General features: G+C 47.0%; 1 protein-coding gene across 4 annotated transcripts in view; it reads right to left on the reverse strand.

Moving 5' to 3' along the window:
* Positions 1-8,959: 8,959 nt before the first annotated feature.
* The window catches only part of KIF3C (kinesin family member 3C), a 31,616-nt gene continuing 21,106 nt past the window's right edge, over positions 8,960-19,469 (reverse strand). Inside the window, exons 4-9 of one of the 4 annotated variants that reach the window (XR_005832779.1) lie at positions 19,310-19,428; positions 18,717-18,833; positions 12,014-12,122; positions 11,664-11,836; positions 10,394-11,424; positions 8,960-9,823 (exon numbers count right to left, since the gene is read on the reverse strand). Coding sequence is in view for 2 of the 4 variants with exons in the window: in XM_040622980.1 (XP_040478914.1) it covers positions 11,331-11,424; positions 11,664-11,836; positions 12,014-12,122; positions 18,717-18,833; positions 19,310-19,428 (612 nt within the window). In the remaining 2 variants the exon portion in view is untranslated. Of the gene's footprint in view, positions 9,915-10,161; positions 11,425-11,663; positions 11,837-12,013; positions 12,123-18,716; positions 18,834-19,309; positions 19,429-19,469 lie in introns of those variants that run through there. The other 3 variants (XR_005832778.1, XM_040622981.1, XM_040622980.1) reach the window with 3 other exon arrangements.

The raw sequence follows: 19,469 nt of genomic DNA on the forward strand, positions 1-19,469 counted from the left end.
CTCTGGGGACTCTGGTTGCTGGGAGAGGCTGGGAGTGATGAGCACCATCTTCCCTGCTGCACTGAGGGCAAAATCAATTTATTCCTCCAAGTCATTTCACTGAGCTGTTTTTATTACCGTTTCCACTGCATCTGATCCTGCTAGAACAAAATGCAATCAAAATATGGATTTAATTTGACAAGGGGAAAGGGCCACGAGCAACTGTAAATTGTCAGTACTGTGGCAGACGACAGCCCTGATCTCTGCAAGAACAAAGATGAGTCAGGCAGCTTTTGCAGATTAAGGAGAGCTGTCAAATTGCACTACGGAGGAAGCTGAGGTGTGGGGGGAAGCATCTGCAACACAAGTCACTCCTTCAGATGCTGGCAAAACTTTTAGAATTCCCAGTTCAAACAATTCCATCGTTTTAGACTGAGCTATTGTTTTAGCATTCAGTTTCAAAAGTTAAATAATAATAATAATAAAAGGAAAAAGCCTAGTTTTCCTTGTAGCGGTGACATTGAAATTCTTGCACCAGTCACAAGGATTCAAAGGTCAGCTTTAACTTCCTTTAGCTCCCAGCACCCTGGAGCTGCGTGAGCACAAAGGGCTTCCCGCTGAGCTCCCTCTTGTCTCCCACCAAGTCCTTGCCTCCCGGGCGTCGTCCTTTCCAGATCCTGGGCATTCTGGATGAGGCCCCTGGAGAGCTTTCTCACACCTTTCTTTTTTTCTCTTTCCTGCAAACCCATTTCTCTCTCTCTCTAACGTCTCTTAACCAGGCAGATACAAACGCAACAAGTTGCAGAACTTTAGTAGGGTTTTTAAAAATATATTTAACTATTAGTTTTATGTTCTCAGTTCCTCATTAAAAATGTACGTAAGATGTGTTAGCATTCTTTCTCAAAAATAGGAAAAAAATCTGTTTTGTTTTTATTTTTTCAATTTATTTTTGTTTTGTTTTTAAATTACGAGTTTATCCCCTGTGGGCCACTGACCAGAGAGAGAGAAAGAGAGAGAAAGAGAGGGAGGGAGGGAGGAAGGAAGGGAGGGAGGGAGGAAGGAAGGAAGGGAGGGAGGGAGGGAAGAATCTCTCTGAACTTAGATTCCTTTTTGTGGGGGTCTCCTAATTGTGTCATCAGACTTTATGCCTATTTTTATTTTTATTAAGATTTGATTTATCTGTCAGAGAGAGAGCACAAGCAGGGGGCGCAGCAGGCAGTGGGAGAGGGAGAAGCAGGCTCCCCCGCTGAGCAAGGAACAGACTGAGGGACCTGGGATCCTGAGCTGAGCTGAAGGCAGACGCCCAATGGACTGAGCCACCCAGGCGCCCCTATGCCTATTTTTAAATAAAGATGTTGTTTCATCATCTACAGTGCAGGGTTGGCACTAGCTCAGGAAAGGGAGGTCCCACAGACTGGGCATCACAAGTGAACGTTTGCGTGAATATGTGGCTCTCGAAATTGTTCATCCTCTCCTTTGGAGAGAGACCGAACAGATGGCTGGGTGAGGAAGCATGTGTTCAAAGGGCACCGTGGAAAGGAGAGCGCTAGCCAAACAGAACACACGTTCCACGCGGTACCACATGTGTAGCCCAGGTGCCTAACCCGTGTGGGAGCGCAGGAGGGCCTGCGCATGCGCACCGCTCAGCCCCGCCACAGGCTCAGCCGCACCGCGGGAGGAGCTCCGCCGGCGGGAATGCGGCCTGTGAACCAGGCGCCTTCCCAGACTGGGTTGCGCAGCTCTTAGCTACCCCGTCTCTATAGTCCCCCAAATACATAGATCGAAATAGTAAAATTACTTATCTAGGTATTGTTTAATTTCCTGTGTATATGTGTGCGTGTATGTGTATGTTTATTTATTTATTTCACATTTTCTAACTTGGCATCTATTGCTCTTAAATTTTAAGAACTAGTTTCTGGTGCACCTGGCTGGCTCCGTTGGAAGAGCATGCGACTCTGGGTCCTGGGGTCGTGAGTTTGAGCCCCACATTGGGTGTAGAGATTACTAGGAAAATAAATAAACTTAGAAAAAAAATTGTTTCACATTTAGAATTTTTTCCATGGGGATACTTGCCTATTCATGTTTTCTTTATCCAGAGGAGAGCCGTCTTTGGGATGGAGGTTGGGGAGGTGAAGTGCCATGGAGGGGACAGCAGAAAAACCAGGGGGCTAAGGTAGCCAAGGGGAATGTGAGGCTTTCTAACTTGAAGCCCTTGCCTTAAAAGCTCTGCACTGTGGCTGCAGGGACTGAGGTAAATTTACTCGGAAGCTGCTGAAGCTTAAACCCCAGGACACCCCTGCTTGCAGGGCCCAGTGAGGGGCTTTAACAATGTATTTATATGGTCATATATTCCTTAAAAAATTCTCAAAGATATATTAGGGGCGCCTGAGTGGCTCAGGCGGGTAAGGGTCTGAACTTCAGCTCAGGTTATGATCTTGGGGTCCTGGGATCCAGCCCCGTGCTCAGCGGGGAGTCTGCTTCTCCCTCTTCCTCTGCCACTCCCCTGCTCTTGCTCTCTTTTGCTCTTTCTCTCTCTCTCTCAATAAATAAAATCTTAAAAAAAAAAAAAAGATACTGTAACTGCAGTTACTTAAAACCACTGTCTTTCCACTCCCACTTCCTTCATACCCTCATGGCATGGCTGCGGCATTTTTGAGATCTAACTAAAGAGAAGTTGAGTTGGAGACAAATTTAGTCTGGTTTAGCGGGATGTATTTCTGTGGTTCACAGTCACTTGCGTGTATAGATACATTATGGCTCGCTGACCTAGTGCAGGAAGGGCTGCCGGGAATATGTCTGTCATCCACTCTGCCAGCTCACCTGGTGGCAAAACGTGAAGACGCCAGGCCAGACGTTACAAAAGGATAATGAAGAGTCGTGCAGTGCCTGGCACCAGACGTTGGTGGGTAGTGAAGGAGAGACAAGGCTGACATTTACAGAGAAGAGCTAGTCTGCAGAAATTTCTTCCAACTATCAGATGTGCAAAACTGTGTAACTGGACCGTTTGGTTCTCTGCAATGCCTGATCAAACTGGAAATTCCCTCTCGTTAGGAATATACATGACACAGTGTATGTAACCATAAGCCTAAAATTCATTGTATTTCCTCTTTTTGATGGAAATTGTGCACAAGAGAATTTATCAGGATTCTTGTGTTTACAGGCACAATCTTGTAGCCATACTAAAAGAGCTAGTACATCTGTGGGTATGTTGCGTGTTTTCTGCATCCCCACGGATACTGACATGTGAAAATAATACCAGAAGTTCATATGAAGCCATCACAGTTAGAACATTGTCAACAAACTGGTTAATAAGCATTATTATTTCAAATGGTGTTTAAGATTAGTTACTGCACACACACACAACTCGGGATGCCCTGAAATCTTAGAGCTCATAGATGAAAAACAAATTTGATAGAGGTTTTCCCAATTTTAACCATAATTCTAAGAATTTACATGGCATTACCAATAAAGAGTTGAAGCTGAAAGAAGCTTCTAAACTCTCAATAACAAAAAGACTGAATTATTTTTCTATTTTTTGGCTAGAAAACATTACAAAATTGCTGTCAAAGACAGAGGCATCCAAAAAATGCACAGTAGAGAAATTCAGGGCAAAAGGTTTTAGAGATGGCCGTCAGGTATTTAAATAATACCAATATTGTATTATTTTTCTGAATTTTGCAAGGTGGTATTTTTCAGCTCTTAAACTATGTCGTATGTTTTGGTTTATTTTCTCATTCTAAACAAATACTTTGATATTTAATTTTGTTTCATAATATTTGTCCTTTTTCTTAATAAGGGCTCTCCTCCCCTCTCCCCCAAATTGTATAAGGTCCAAATCCTGCAAACCTTGTCTCTGCTATTCCTGGCAGAGACACATCTGGACTTTGCAGAGGCCATCATGAAAAGCCCAAAGAATACAGGGCAGGGGCTCCTGGCTGGCTCAGTTGGTGGAGCATGCGACTCTTGATCTCAGGGTTATGAGTTCGAGCCCCACACTGGGTGTAGGGATTACTTAAAAATAAAATCTTAAAAGAAAAAAAAAAAAAGAACACACAGCATACCCTGCGAGCGGGAACAGGGCCAATACATGCAGTAGTAAGTACCATAATAAAATCCCTGATAATCAGCCACTTAGAATAAAGACACAAATTTCTACCTTGAAGGTAGGTGTGGCAAAGTTCTGGCCAATAGGATTATGCAAATTCCAGGCTCCCATAAAGGAACAGGGCATGCCCTCTACCTCTTTTTTCCCTTCCAGTGACTGGAATGCAGGTGTGGTGGTGAGTGTCTCGGCCATGTGGACAAGGACAACACTCTAAAGATGTTGAACCGAGAATATGCAAGGAGTATTGGTCTCTAATCTCATGGAACAGCCTGATCAGTCCCCAAACTAGCCTTGGTCCACTTAGACCCATAATATTATGTGAAGGAGTAATACATTTTCTGTCTTGTTTAAGCCCCAATTATTGTGCATTGCCATTAGGCAGCTAGTCTTAAACCCTAACTGATACAACCATAATAATAACATAGGGTTCTTTATTCTTTATAAAATTCTGAAGTGTCTCTTATTATCAGTAACTGCTGGTGAGCGGGTGGGGTAGGGGAAGGTCATCACTTTGACCCTTTCTATGAGGATCCTGAGGCCCAGGATGTTGACTGACTTGCCTGGAGCATACAGGAGAGGGTCTCTGATAAAGCTACCTCACCAGCGGGGACGAGTGCCAGACGGAAACTGATGGGTGCACTTTGGGCATCAGTGTGGGTGATGAGCGTGCTGGCTTTTTGCTCTTTTTTTTTTTTTAAAGATTGTATTTGTCTGTTTGTCAGAGAGAGAGAGAGCAGGCAGAGGGAGAACCAGGCAAAGGAAGAAGCAGGCTCCCCACTGAGCACGAGGCTGATGCTGGACTCGATGCCAGGCCTGTGGAATCATGACCTAACCGACTGAGACACTCAGGCGTCCCCTGGCTTTTTGCTCTTAATATTCACACCTGACTGTTCTATTTGTAAACCCCTAGAGCAGGGGCAGCTCACATTTTTCTTTTCTCATCTTCCTGTACTTTTCGAAATTTGCTGCTGCACATGGAAAGGAATGTAAGATCAGGGAGGGTTCCTGCTGCAAATAGAATATGTCTCTCCCCTCGTCCCTCTTTATTCCCTCCTTTCCTTATCGACTGAGTTAAAAAGCCACCAGGCATGGCTGTGCAGCGAAGGGGGTCTGGCAAAGTTCGGCACCCACGAGAGGAGGACAACTGAGCATGGTGGCAGTCCTCTGGGGGTCAAGAAATTGGCCACGCACAAGGGAATTGGGCAAATAAGTAAATACACTGGGGTTAATGGAAGCCAGGTGTCTCATCTGTCAGGGAAAGGACTTTATAATATGAAAAATGGGAACACCAAAACGAACCCTGAGAGGCTGGGTTGAAAGTGGAGGAGTTGGGGGCGCCTGGGTGGCTCAGTCGGCTGAACAGTGGACTCTGGATCTCCGCTCAGGTCTTGATCTCACAGTGATGAGTTCAAGCCCTGCATGGAGCCTACTTAAAAAAAAAAAAAAAATCTTAAAAAAACAAAAAAGAGTCTATGTGTGTTCTTAGTACAATCTTGCAACTGTTCTGTGAGTTTCAAATTATTTAAAAAATAAAAATAAAATCAACACACAACAGAAAACATAAACAGTGAGCTAGATTAGTAAATCCTTATGCCTTCCAGGCCCATCTCACCTGCTAACCATTTGTGTGACTTTGGGAAATCACTTTCCTTTTCTGGGTCTACTTTTGCTTGTAGCCAAGTAGGAGCTTCAGATGTGAACACATAATCACTTTGGTTTTCTAGCCCAAAGAAGGTAGCACTCTACCCCTCCCTCTGCCCAGTTGTTTAGAAAAAATGATACATGACTGAGTACAGGGGCTCCACAGGCTCTGAGGGGTGCTTTGTGCCCTCCTCTTCTACCATCCTCGAGCGTGGTCCTGGTGTCTACACAGGCCCAGGGCCCCAGCGCTGGCAGGTGTTGAAAGGCTGGCCCACTGTGAGCTTGGCTTGGAATTGCAAATGGTTGCAATGGAGATTCTCACACTTTAGTGAGTATTCACTGCAATCACCTGGAGCTGCTCATTTCAAATGCAAATTCCTGGCAAATCCCCCTAATACTAGCTTAAATCTGTAGGGATTTGTCTGCCACCATTATTATTCTTTTTTTTTTTTTTTTTTTTTTAAGATTTTAAGTAATCTCTACACCCAATGTGGGGCTTGGACTTAGAACCCCGGGATCAAGTGTGGCAAGCTTCACTCCACTGACTGAGCCAGCAAGGTGCCCCTGTCTGCCGTCATTATAAATCCGGAGGTGGACAGACCCAGGCTGGTACAGCGGCACAAACTTTATCAGGAACTTGGTTCTCCACATCTTCCGCTCCATCAACCCTCACATGTTGTGCTTGATGCCTCAGGGTTGAAATATGGCCGCTGCTCCTTGAACAAGCCTGACGTACTCCCACCCACGAAGTTTGCATTTGCTTTTCCTCTCCTGGAGTCCCCTTCTGCACCTCCAGAAATCTGCTCAAATGTCACCTTCTTAGTAAAGGCTTTAAAACTGCAACTCCTTCCGTCCCACCCCAACCATCTGGGAACTCCCCGTCTCCCTTCTCTGCTTTATTTTTCTCAACCACACTATCACCATCTGACATGCAATGTGTTTTTCTTGTTCAGTGTCTTTTTCTCCCCACCCTAGAGTGTAAGCACCAGCGGGGGAGGGGTGGGGGGGCAGGGGCTTCTGTTTATTCTATTCACTGCTATATTCCCAGCACTTAGAACAATGCCTGGAATGAATGTATGAGTAACAGGTGCTCAATAAATAGTTGTTCAAAGAGAGAATGCATTTCCAGGAGGTACATGTGACTTTTAGGAAGGAAGAAGAAAGGGGAAGAGGAAACAGATTTCCAGAAATTCCTAACGACTTCCATTTATGTCTGCTTAGCCAAAACCATATCACATGGCCACCTGTTGCTGCAGGAGAGTCTAGGAATATGAATATTTTTACTTGGGTACACGGCTCTCCTTGCACAATTTTTGTAAATAAGGAAGAAAAGAAGAACAGATATTGGAAAGGCAGCCTATAGTGTCTCCCCCATGGATCTGTCCTCGACTTAATGAAGTGGAATCTCTGAGGGTGTTAATTTTGACGCACGTGAGCCTTGGACCATGTTGTAAGAAAACTAATCAGCATAATAGGATGAGCCTAGAACGACCTTTCTTAAGCCACCGTGGATCACAGATGCGCTGGTCATGGACGGCTGTTACGTTGGCCGAGCGGAACACACTCCATCCCCACTGCTACCCCCACCATCTTTCTTGAGAAAATCTTCACCTCCACCCCTCCTCCCTACACATGGTTACAGCAGTAGAACTTCTGGAGGTCTTGGTCAGATACCATGTTTCCACCCACCTGACCCAAAGCACCGTATTAGAGTCACGTTCCCATGAATTTGGCCCTGGGACTGAGATTCAAGTCTCTCCGGACGACGGGACCGTGTCAACAGAGAGCTGCTGCTGGCAGATGGATTGTCTGAACCACGAACTGAAGCAGCCGAGGAAAGAGCGCGAACCGCACACAGAAAGAAGTTTGGTGACCTAGAGAGGGTCTTTGTGGTGTTGGAGTCCCCGGTACTCCATGATTCCCGAGGACTGGTTCTGTCCTTGCCCTTGGGGTCCATGGCACGCTTTTCTGTGTCCTCATTTCATTCAGGCCATCTTAAATGCGTCTTTAGTTGTGGCCAAGCGTTATGACTAACACACACCCCTGCCCGGCCTTGGAGGAAGTGAAACCTGGCAGCTTCTTTATCAACAAACAGTTAACAAAAGACCCAGGCACCAAGGGAGAGCTCCGGCTTTTCTGGGAAGCTCTAGAAAACCACCTGTGTCAGCCATACAGGTGGCCCCACTGCTAACAGGAGAAAAGAGTGGCTTTAAAATAGGACCTTGGTTTTATTTCCCACCACTGCCCTTCCGTCCCCGGCCTTCACTCCTTATAAAACACACGGGGTGCCTATCCGTTTTCCTGAGGTGCGGCTGGGCTCGAGGGGTGGCAGAGAAGGAAAAAAAGCACAGGCTTTAGAGTGTGGAAATCCAGCCTCGTCGCTAACCACGCCTTTAGCCCAGTTAGTTAATTTTCCTAAATCTCGTCTGTAAACCGGTGACAACGCCTTCCACGTGGGACGATGAAGTGAGTGTGCACGGCACGTCCCTAACACAACACCTGGCAGATCTCCATCAGCAGAGCCACTCCAGCGCTGGCCCTGGGGGCGGGCGCAGTGCACGCAGGCCAGGGGCCCCTCCAGAAGCATCCTCCCTGCCAGACCAACTGGCTCAGGAAACCAGGCCAACCCCGGCGCTTCCCTGGGAGTCAGGAGCTTTCTGTTTGTGTGTGTGTGTTAGCAGCGAGTACTCTTCATTTCCCATGAGACCTCCATGCTACAGGGAACCAATAGCCAGAACCCAGAGGAAGGGAAAGAAGCCCTGGGAAGAGGCCCCAATGGGATGTTAGTCTTTTGAACAATTGTAATTCAGCGCCCACCACATGCCAGGCACATCTATGTGCTTTTCGCTCATGACTACCCGCTCTCATCTCTCCTGGCCGATCCGTGGAGGAGCAAAGCTGTGAAATGATATCGACAGTTAATCGGACATCTAGGCTGTTCTGACATCCGCTACTAGCTCAGGGTGAACTGGGTGGGGCCGTTCGCCCAGAACACGAACAGCTGTTGCCCACGGCTCTGGCACAGACTTCAGGCTAGAGCCTCGGACCTGCCTCCCGGCCCTACTGGGCAGACGGGTCCCTTTTAAGCAGCCCATTCTCCCCCAAGGTCCTGATAGCCGCAGCTGAGCTCCGAATACCCTCCACCCCCCTTGGAAAGACAAGGAAGAGAGAGAAAGGAGAAAGTGCATGAGACAGTGTAAGTAAGAACAGAGGGAAGAGAAGGTAGGCGACCAATTCTGTGACGATACTCATTCCTTTATTATCGACTGTGTTAATTTGAACAGGGCTGGGCTGCAGGCTGCCGGCAGCGGCGAGCTGCAGGTGCATTTCAGCTCAACAGAGAGGCCTCATCTGAAGCCAAGGAGACAGAGGGTAATGTTCTTTTATATATATTTATATATTACATATGTCCCCGTATAGTCATATGTATAGAGTGACAAGAATGGGCCACTGCAGTAACTGTTATCCGAAATAAAGACCATACAACAGACATGGAAATTTGGTCCTTATCCAGGCCTTCACTTTGTCAGTCAAATGTTTGATACATCAAAAGGGAAAGGAGAGAGACAGAGAGACTGAGATCCAACCACCCCGGTGGCCCTGTTCCCAGCATAGCGCACACCGAGTGCAGAGTGTCCCCGGCGCATAGAGCGGAGGTAAACACACACACACACAAACACACACACACATACACATTTACACAAAGCCGCAGGCAGGAGCTCCTCCTCCGACACACCTCGGGCCCAGCCCGCAGACTGGGGGTGGTGAAACTGGGTATTTTGTGCTATAAGACTGTGAGGGTCAAGTGACCAGATGATGCAGAGTCGATGTGTCCAAGTGATGAATGGGGGTGATACGTGCGGTTTCATCCACAAACAAGAAAGGTCAGTGGGAGAGGCTGCTCGATGTGGGCATGAAGTCCCCCGAGGTCCAGGCCACCTGGGGGATTTCTACACATAATTCCTGTCCCAGACACAGCCAAACCTCTGATCTGAATCCTGAGTCTCAAATAATCTCTTGGGCTCCGATGAAGAACGGTACTTCCTTGAAGGACAGGAGCAAATGGCAATTGAGTTGTCCAACCATCTAGTCCAGTAACTACGGCAGAAATGATAGCATCATTGAATTAAACCAAACCGTAGCTTGGTCCTTAGAGCAGAACTTGAACTGTGCAAGAAGGACTCACCTCCTGATGGAAAGAGAAGAACCAGGTAATCAGCCCCCACCCCCGCCCCCACCTCCCACTCACCAAATTCAAGCAGCTTTGTCAATTTCACGCTTTTCTACAATGACTAAAATCCTTGTATTTCTGGAAACCAGAGATTGCCACTATTAGGGCATTTTGAGATCTTAAATCACTTGTTTCTTTCATGATTACCTCTTCACTCCTCTACCAAAATACACACTTAAAAAGTAAATCAATGAAAATTAGTTTCTTTCTTTTGGTAGAAATTTACTTATTACTTGAGATACCTGGAGATATCTTAGGGTGTCACAAAAGGAGGTGGGGAGTACTTCCCTAGGGACCAATTTGCACAATTCTGAAGAAGGGATCCATTTTCAACAAAACAGTGCTCAACAAACGTGATGCAGAAGCAAAGCTGGCAGATTGTGCCCGGCTCTCTGTCTCCTGTGCTAAGTGAAGGGGGAAGCAACAGGTTCCAATACCTTTGTGTAGCCAGGGGGAGAATGACATTGATTCCCCCACTATGACCTGGGATCCAGGCAGCTGCAGAGGAAAGTGACCACAGCAGGAAGGAGCAGCTTCTCAAAAATGGGGAGTTGGCTTGATCGCTTGTTGATCCAAGTTACTTCTCCAAGGGGACAGAAACGAAGGGACTCAGAGAAGGGACTTCCTTTGATGACTGTCCATGTTGTCTCCACGACTGTTTCATTTTCTGCAGGTCCCGAAGAGGCAGCAACCGGCTGGTTCACAATTCCCATCCAAAGGTTGGGAAGGTGGCCAGGAAGCCGAGTTTGGTAAGCCATGAGTTCTTGCCAAAGCCGAAGAGCATGAGCTGTGTCGGTGAGGTCATGTAAGTCCTTGAAAAGGAGCCCAAGAGGCCACAAGAGGTTGTCTGAGGTCCAGAAAGTGAAGTGCAGGGCTCTTTTCGCCGGGAGCATAGGCCCAACACTGTCAGGACGTCTCTGGTCCTTTGTGGACATCTAGCATTTTTCTAGTCCCAGAAAGTGCTTAGGAACTGCTCACCGTCAGCATAGGAGGGGATGGATTATGGAGCGAGACAGGTAGAAAAAGTACTCTCTTCTCAGGCACTGGCTACCTTCCCTTGTGGGAGCAGCTGACGGGAGGAGCTTGAGGTCTGACATGGGGAGGGTCTAAAGTCAGAAGGAAAGGAGGCTATGCAGTGACCACGGCAGGCTCAGGCGAGGGCATCTCCCCCCACAACTGAGCTCCACAAATAAATAACATTAATTAAATAAAGGAGGCTAAGAAGAGCAGGCCGAGGCACGGTCTGCCAGATTCTCACCCCCTCACGCACACGCACATGCACACACACGCACACACACTGAGCGTCGGTGAGATGATCCAGGGTTGGCTCCCCGTCCCAGGGGGCTCTTGGACGGGCAGCCTGATGGAGGGTTGTCACTCGTGGTCAAGCACTGCTGTGGGGCGCAGAGCAGCGGAGGCCAGTGAGGCATGTGGGGTAGATGGTGGAGGCCGCTGCGGACTCTGGCACCTGCGGAGAGTAGGGATGAGGTGGGTGAATGGGGAGGCTGGGAAACAGCAGGAAACAGAAAAGTGAGGACTTGCCTTTCCCTCATCTGCTTGCTGTGGGACCTCCTCCCGGATGACCCCAGTTCTCTCCCTCCCTTAATGCCTCACAGGTACAACCAAAACCCTCTTCGGCCTCAACCAGCCCATAGGGTCTCCATGCCTCCTAAGTCCATTGCCCACTCCAACCACAGTGGTACTGACCAGGACCTGGACTTTCGAACTTTAGATGTGGAAGGTCTTTCCAGAAAGCTGTCCAAGCGCATGAGCCTCTCCATGTGTAGCGCACGGGGGTCTTGTTCTTGGTCGTGAGAGAATTCCAGCTCAAAGACGGCTGGAGGGGACACATCCAACTCCAGAAACATTATGTTTTCAGCCTGCGGTGAGAACATCAGACCAGACGTGAGCAGTGGCCCTGATGATCCTAGCTCTTAGGCGCCCAGTCAATATTGGGTATAGCAAAGCTGGCGAGGTAAGTTGAGCAAGCAGAGATGATGAGCATTGCCTCCCTTGGGCTTTCTCTCCTTTCCCCCTTCTATTTCCCAGCTTCTTACCCTGTACCTGGGGTGGGACCCCATGGCCATAGCAACCCGAGCATACTGGCTGATAGGCCTCTTGTAGCCCACTGCAGACGTTGGCCGCTTCTTCATTTGGCTGTTACTGCTGTGGGGAAGAGGCTATATTAGAGCGGATTTCTTTTGAAAATGGGGAAAATAATATCCTGAAGAATTAAGTATCATTCAAAGTAGGCAGGAGGCTCTGCACATCGTTTGCAGGAATTTTCTTCTCATTGTTCTAAGACAGCCGGACAAATAAACACTATAACACAAGAAAGCATATATTTCTTTACTTTTTTTTTCTATTTTTTTTCTACAATAAAAAGGTTTGACTAAGGGATGAAATGAAGGAAATCCAATCTTCTTTTAGCTTTCAGATTCATATGCTGATTTCACCCACTATGCAAGACCATTGATGATTAGTGGTTCCTCTTTTCATTTTTCTTCTTAAGAGTTAGTACAAAAAGAATGATTAAAAAATCAAGCTTGAAATGCAAGGGTCCCCAAATAGCCTAAACAATCCTGAAAAAGAACAAAGTTGAAGGGTTCGCATGTCCCAGTTTCAGAACTTAATACAAAGCCTACAGTAATCAAGGCTGTGTGGTACCAGCATAAGGACAGACATACAGATCAATGGAATAGAATTGAGAGTCTAGAAATAAATCCTTATATCTACAATCGATTTTCTATAAGGGTACCAAGACCATTCAATGGGGGAATGAACAGTCTCTTTAACAAATGGTACTGGGACAACTGGATGTCCACAGGCAAAAACATGAAGTTGGATCCTTACCTTGCATCATCTATAACAATTAACTGAAAATAGACTACAGACTTAAATGTGAGAGCTAAAACTATAAAACCCTTAGAATACATGACAGAAGTAAATCTTCATGACCCTAGATCAGGTAACGGTTTCTTGGATATGCTATCAAAAGCTAAAGCAACCAAAGGAAAAAATAGATAAATAGGACTTCGCTGAAACGAAAAGCTTTTGGGGCCCTTGGGTTGCTCAGTTGGTTTTAGAGTCTGACTCTTGATTTGGCTGAGGAACGTTTACTGCGATATCATTTACAATCGCAAAAAACTAGAAACAACCCAAATGTGCAGGAATAGGGACCAAAAAATGTGTGAAGAAATATGATGGAGTCATTAAAATCTTTGTGTGGTTCCATGTGCACATGAAAAGATTTCCACAACACAATAAATAAAAAAGCAAATAAAAGGATGACGGTTGTGGGTTTTTTTTGTTTTTCTTTTTTTTAAAAATTTTATTTATTTGACAGAGAGAGACACAGAGAGAGGGAACACAAGCAGGGGATGAGGGAGAAGCAGACTCCCTGCTGAGCAGGGAGCCCGATGTGGGGCTCAATCCCAAGACCCTGGGGCCATGACCTGAGCCAAAAGGCAGACGCTTAAAGACTAAGCCATCCAGGCGCCGGTTTTTTGTTTTTTGCTTGGGGCGGGGGTTGGGGCAGAGGGAAAGAGAGAGAGAGAATCTTAAGCAGGTTCCCTGCCCAGAGCAGAGCCAGATGCGGAGCTCGATCTCACAACCCTGACATCATGAGCTGAACTAAAATCAAGAGTCAGATGCTTAGCCACCCAGGTACCCTGTTTTTGTTTTGTTTTTAAAGTAATGTGTAGGGGGGAACCCGGGTGGCTCAGTTGGTTGGGCATCTGCCTTTGGCTGGGGTCACGATCTCAGGGTTCCTGGGATACAGCGTGGACAGCGGGGAGTCTGCTGCTCCCTCTGCCTGCCGCTCCCCCTGCTTGTGCTCTCTCTCTCTCAAATAAATAAATAAGGGGGAAAAAAGAAAAAAAAAGAAATGTGTGTGGATGTGTATGTATGTTTAGAAAAAAGTCTGCATATTCAACAAAATGTTAATAGTTGTTGGTTTTGGATGGTATGATTACAGGTGACTTTTATTATCTTTATGCCCTTCTGCAAAATCTGAACTATTTTATAATGAAAATATATCACTTTATATCTAATTATCTCAGACATTCAGAAACGTATAGAAAACAATATATATGTGTATGCTTACCATTCAGCTTTGTCAAATCATCTATTTAACATTTTGTTATACTTATGCCAGATTTTTTTTTTTTTAAAGATTTTGTTTATTTATTCGACAGAGACAGAGACAGCCAGTGAGAGAGGGAACACAAGCAGGGGGAGTGGGAGAGGAAGAAGCAGGCTCCCAGCGGAGGAGCCTGATGTGGGACTCGATCCCATAACGTCGGGATCACGCCCTGAGCCGAAGGCAGACGCTTAACCGCTGTGCCACCCAGGCGCCCCCAGATTTTTTTTTAAGAAGTAAAATGTAGGCATTTTTGAAAACTCCTATCTTTCCCTCCCCAGAGTTAATTACTCTCTTGAATTTGGCACTAATCAACACAGTGCATGTTTTTATAGTTACTTATCTATGTGGATATTCATAAACAATATACATGGGTATTTGTATGCCTATTTCTAAAATTTGTACTGTCTGGTATACATACTGCATTTTTTTTTTTTTTGCTTGTTCAACATTTTTTTAAGATTTATCCATGCACCCCTAGATTAGATTATTCAAGTTTGCTTATATTAACTACTTTAAGGTTGCAATATAACATCATATATATGTATATGTATAATGTTCTCTTATTGATGTACATCTAGGTTGTTTTTTTTTCCTATCACAGTGCTGTTGTGAACATTTCTATACAGGTATCTTCAAGTTCATATTCAACAGTTTCCCTGGGGTATATACCTAGGAATGGAATGGTTCCATTGTAAGGTATGTATATTTTCAACTTTACTAGATATTGCCAAATTGCTTTTCAAAGTGGTTATACCTATGAAAGCTTCCATTGCTCTCTATCCTAGCCACTCACAGTATGTCAGACTTCTTCCCTTCAGCAGTGTGACGAGTGTGGTGTATTGCTTTTATGATTCAAAACAAAGATAGGAAAGAAAGCAAGAAAGTATTTCCATTAAAACAAAGTAACACTGGTTTTGGAGTGAGACTCTCTGAGATTGAATGTTGGCTCTGCCTCTTACAGCTTTGTTACCTTGGGAAGTGGCTGAAAACCTCTGTCCCCGCCCCCCACCCCCTCCCGCGTCACACAGAACTGCTGAGATGAAGCGAGACAAGCAGTGAGCAGAGCACACAGCAAAGGCTCAACCCCCGCAGCTGTGATGATTATTTATTCTCTACGCAATTTGCTAATTTCAAGCAGGGATACAAAGGAGCAATGCAAAAAAACCAAAAGTTAGACAGAAGAGAAGAAACAGGCCGAGTACTTCACAGATAGGACATCCTGTCCTTGACTCGTGGCACGAGCAGGAGCTGACGGAACAGTGCCTGCCTTCTGCCGCAGAAATGCCATTCTTGTGGTTCATTTTATCAAGCACATAAGAGTGCTGGACCCCACCTAGGGGGCCCTTCTGACCCCACTTTAGGGAAAAAAACAGGGAAGGGTGAAACTGTAGAAGCCCCAGCTCACTCTGCATCAAGGGGACGGGGGTGGGAGGGGTGGGGGGTGGGGAGTTAGTGACGTCACCTCTTCTCATTTAGAAGGTGTGTCTACATATCCCATTTGAATTTGCCACAACCTCCTGAGATGTAGACCGGGCAGACAAGGAGCCTGAGGCTCAGACCAGCAAAATGCCTTTTGTGCCTGAGGTCAAACGATTAGGAAGACACTTGAACTGGATCTGCCCAAATACTCTTTTTAGGATGCTATACTGTCTCTCAGGAGAACACCAGGCCAGGCTGGGGCTGGGAGCGGCTTGCAGGCTGCAAGCTCTGGGAATAGGACCGGGGGACAGGGCTGGGCGAGCGGAGCAGTGGATCAGTGTGAATTGGCAGCCTGACCCAGTAAAGATGCCAGGGCTATTCTGGGTGGCATTCGGGAAGAAGGGGCTGGGGGAGGGCAGTCTGTAATTGGGACACCAAACTTCCCATCTACTCCCTCTTCTGCCCCAGGCCTACTTTCCATGATTGATCCCTCTCTAGTAGGCAGGTTGTGGCTGACAGCCCAGAGCAGGGGCCTGGCTCTGCCTGCATCCACCCCTCCCAACAGAGACCCACAATAGTTATATGCTGAGTAGATCCTAAGAATTGTCCCAGGACCCACCCTGGCTGCTATATGGCTGCTATCATAGTATTTTTTCCCCTTAATATTATAAAGGTATCTCTCAGCTCTGTCTTAGGGGATGACCCCGATGTCATTATCCACTGTCTTATCTCCCCCTTTTTCTCTTCTGTTCTGAAAACTGGCATCCAACATCATAGGGTGAGTTTTCCTTCCAGGTCATTCCCAATCATCTGCCACAGCGAGCCTGATTTGTCTGTGTGATGTGGTCCCTCTGTCCCCGAAGGCCAGCTGTCCACCCTGCAGCATTCTCCTGCATGTCTACTTACGCCCCCTTTGTAAGATTTTTACATTAATTTAGAGAAAGAAAACACGAGCAGGGGGAGGGGCAAAGGAAGAGGGAGAGAGAGAAAATCCTCAAGCAGACTCCCCTCTGAGTGCAGATCGGGACTGGGCCCAGGACCCTGAGCTCATGACCGGAGCTGAAATCCAGAGTCAGATGCTTCGCCACCCAGGCGCCCCTCTGCTTACTCTCTTTCCCTCCGCACTGCCCTACCCTGCTCGGGGAGGCTGGAACTTCTCCCTGTTCAGATTCAGCTCAGTTGTCACAGACCTGTGAATAAAGCTAGGGACTCAACCCAGAGCTGAGAATGTTCTCACTGAGGTAAACTTTGCCTCTATCACAAAACCGGTTTAACTATCTTGATTCTATTTCAAGCAAGGAATGCTCCCTCTCTAAACTTGGAGAATGCCTGGGTAAAAAAATCAAAATCTAAAACAAGAGCAGTAAACCAAACTGCCCTTGTCTGACACTTCTAAAGGATGAAGGCAAACTGGCTGCTCTGGAGTCCCTGTAATGACAATATTGGCTTATTGGTGTGACTGCACCCATTTATTGATTATCTCCTCTGTGGCCTGGAGTCTCCCACACATTATCTCATTTCAACTTCAACAATGCTACAGGGTACATTTACTATCCCGACTTTACAGGTGAAGCAATTTGGGTTCGGAGAGGTTTAAAAACCTTTTCCGGGGCCACCTGGGTGGCTCAGTTGGTTAGGTGGTTGACTCTTGTTTTCAGCTCAGGTCATGACCTCAGGGTCCTGGGATTGAGCCTCAAGCTCAGCAGGGAGTCCGCTTCCTCTCCCTCTCCCTCTCCCTCTCCCTCTGCGCCTCACCCTGCCCATGCTCTCTCTCTCTAAAATAAATAAATAAATAAATAAATAAATAAATAAATAAATAAATAAATAAATAAAATCTTAAAAAAAAAAAAGATTTTATTTTTACATAATCTCTACACCGAACACAGGGCTTGAACCCACAACCCCAAGATCAAAAGTTGCATACTCTACCAACTGAGCCAGCTAGGAGCCCCTGCAAAATTTCATTTGAGGAACTCTTCTAAGTACAAAATCAACCTATTGATCAGAAGCCTCTCCAGCATCTCCCTCCAGTAGAGGGCACTAGAGTAGAGGCTTTCAAACTTGGCTTTCCTGCAGAATCACCGGGAAGCTCTGAATAAAGTCCAAAGCGACACCATTGAAAAGTCCTCAACTCATGAACTTACCACTTACAAAGTAGCATAGTGTCAGCTTGGGTGGGGTCAGCCTTTTATTTTTCTATGTTTTATTTTTTTAAAGATTTTATTTATTTATTTTTGAGGGAGAGAGAGAGAGCACGAGTGGGGTGAGGGGCAGAGGGAGAAGCAGGCTCCCCGTTGAGCAGGGAGCCTGATGTGGGACTCCTGGGATCATGACCTGAGCCGAAGGCAGACGCCCCCGGGTCAGCCTTTTAGACAGTAGAGAGATTGAGTAGGCATGTGATGCCCCAGTGGGAAGCCACAGACCTTTATAGCTAGCTCCCCACCCAGTGTTGGGGAGAATCTTGCGCTATCTTGTCATTAATATTCCTAAGACAGAGAGAGCAAAGAAACTCCAGGGAAGTGCTTTGGTATCCAGCCTCCTAAACAGCTCTGTACACAGATTTTCAATTAAGGGACAGTGGTCCAGCTGAGTGGGGCAGTCCCTGTGTTGGGTTTGAGTAGCATGTTATTCTTCACAGCCACCAGCAGAGGGAGCTACACACCCAGCCAGTGGATGCAACGGGTACCTAGGAGCTAGGCTATATGGAAACAGGTGGAAATGCTGAATCACCAAGCTGAGCTGCGTGAGGTTATAAAGCCTGGGTCACACCACTATCATTTCCTGATCTGATCACATCCCTGCATTCCTCTGACTGTGTCTGATTTCCCTTCTGTCCGTACAGTCCTGTACACAGTGCCCAACACAGTAAGGCAAATATTAACTATTGTTGCTATTTTTAGCACCTGACAAATGAATATTCACCAGACTGACCAAAATGTTATCATTCACTGGGACTGCCAAAAGGCTAAGATGCTCTTCCCCTCCTTAGGGCCCTCGCGGGGCACCTGAGACATTTTGTTTTGGGCAGAACACCCTTCCTTCGTGAAGTCCCCTATGTTAGGTCCTGAGAAATCCATCCTCCACCTGCATCTTTCCTACCCATCTCCAAATGCACAGAGACCTCTGTCTCCCCGCAGGCCCCTGGCCACCCCCAACCTAGTGGGGGGGTTGCCCAGACCAGGCAGTGAGAGACTCACACTCCGGCGGGCACGAGTGGCTGGAATTTCCATTGCTCCTCCTCACAGTCCAGGAAAAGCCGGTTCATGATCTTGTTCTTCTCCTCAGGGGGGATGAAGTTCTCGATGATTAGGTACCTGGGAGCAGGAATGAGGTAGAGATGGGGAACCGGGGAGTGAGAGACCACACGGGACACGCGAAGGTGGAAGCAAGAAGCAAAGAGGCAGAGGGAACGGAAGAGATGGAAAAACCAGAAAGTTGGAGGAAGAGAGGATCCCTACAGCAATCACAAAACTTGAAATCCCTGCTTCCAGTGCAAAGACTGAAGGCTCAGGGCCTTATGGGTTACTCTTGACCAGTACCCACCATGCACTCTGGGGGCTCATCGTTATGGCAGAGCAGAGGAAGGAGAAGGAAACGGAGATACACGTAACTCTGGAAGTTAGACCTCGTCCTCACCCCTCAGACACATTCTATTCCTAAGGCACCTGGACTCCTGGGGGAAGAAAGGGCTGGAACGAGGCCTTGAGGAAGCAAATAAGCCCCTCGGGGAGAGGCCGGGCAGCGAAGGACGGCTGTGAGGACCAGGAAGGGGAAGAGGAGGGGGTCCTACTTCAGCTTGAGCTCCCGGGTCTGCTCATTCTGCGCCTCCTCCAGGTCCTGCCGCACGCGGATGTACTCGTCATGCTGGTCCTGGATCTCTGCCTTCACCGCCTGCAGCTTGGCGTAGAGCTGCGTGGGGACAGGCGCCGCTCAGAGGCTACGCGGTGTGG

This window comes from Ursus maritimus, unplaced genomic scaffold, assembly GCF_017311325.1.
Source record: "Ursus maritimus isolate PB19 unplaced genomic scaffold, ASM1731132v1 scaffold_6, whole genome shotgun sequence".
In the NCBI taxonomy this organism is placed as follows: Eukaryota; Metazoa; Chordata; class Mammalia; order Carnivora; family Ursidae; genus Ursus; species Ursus maritimus.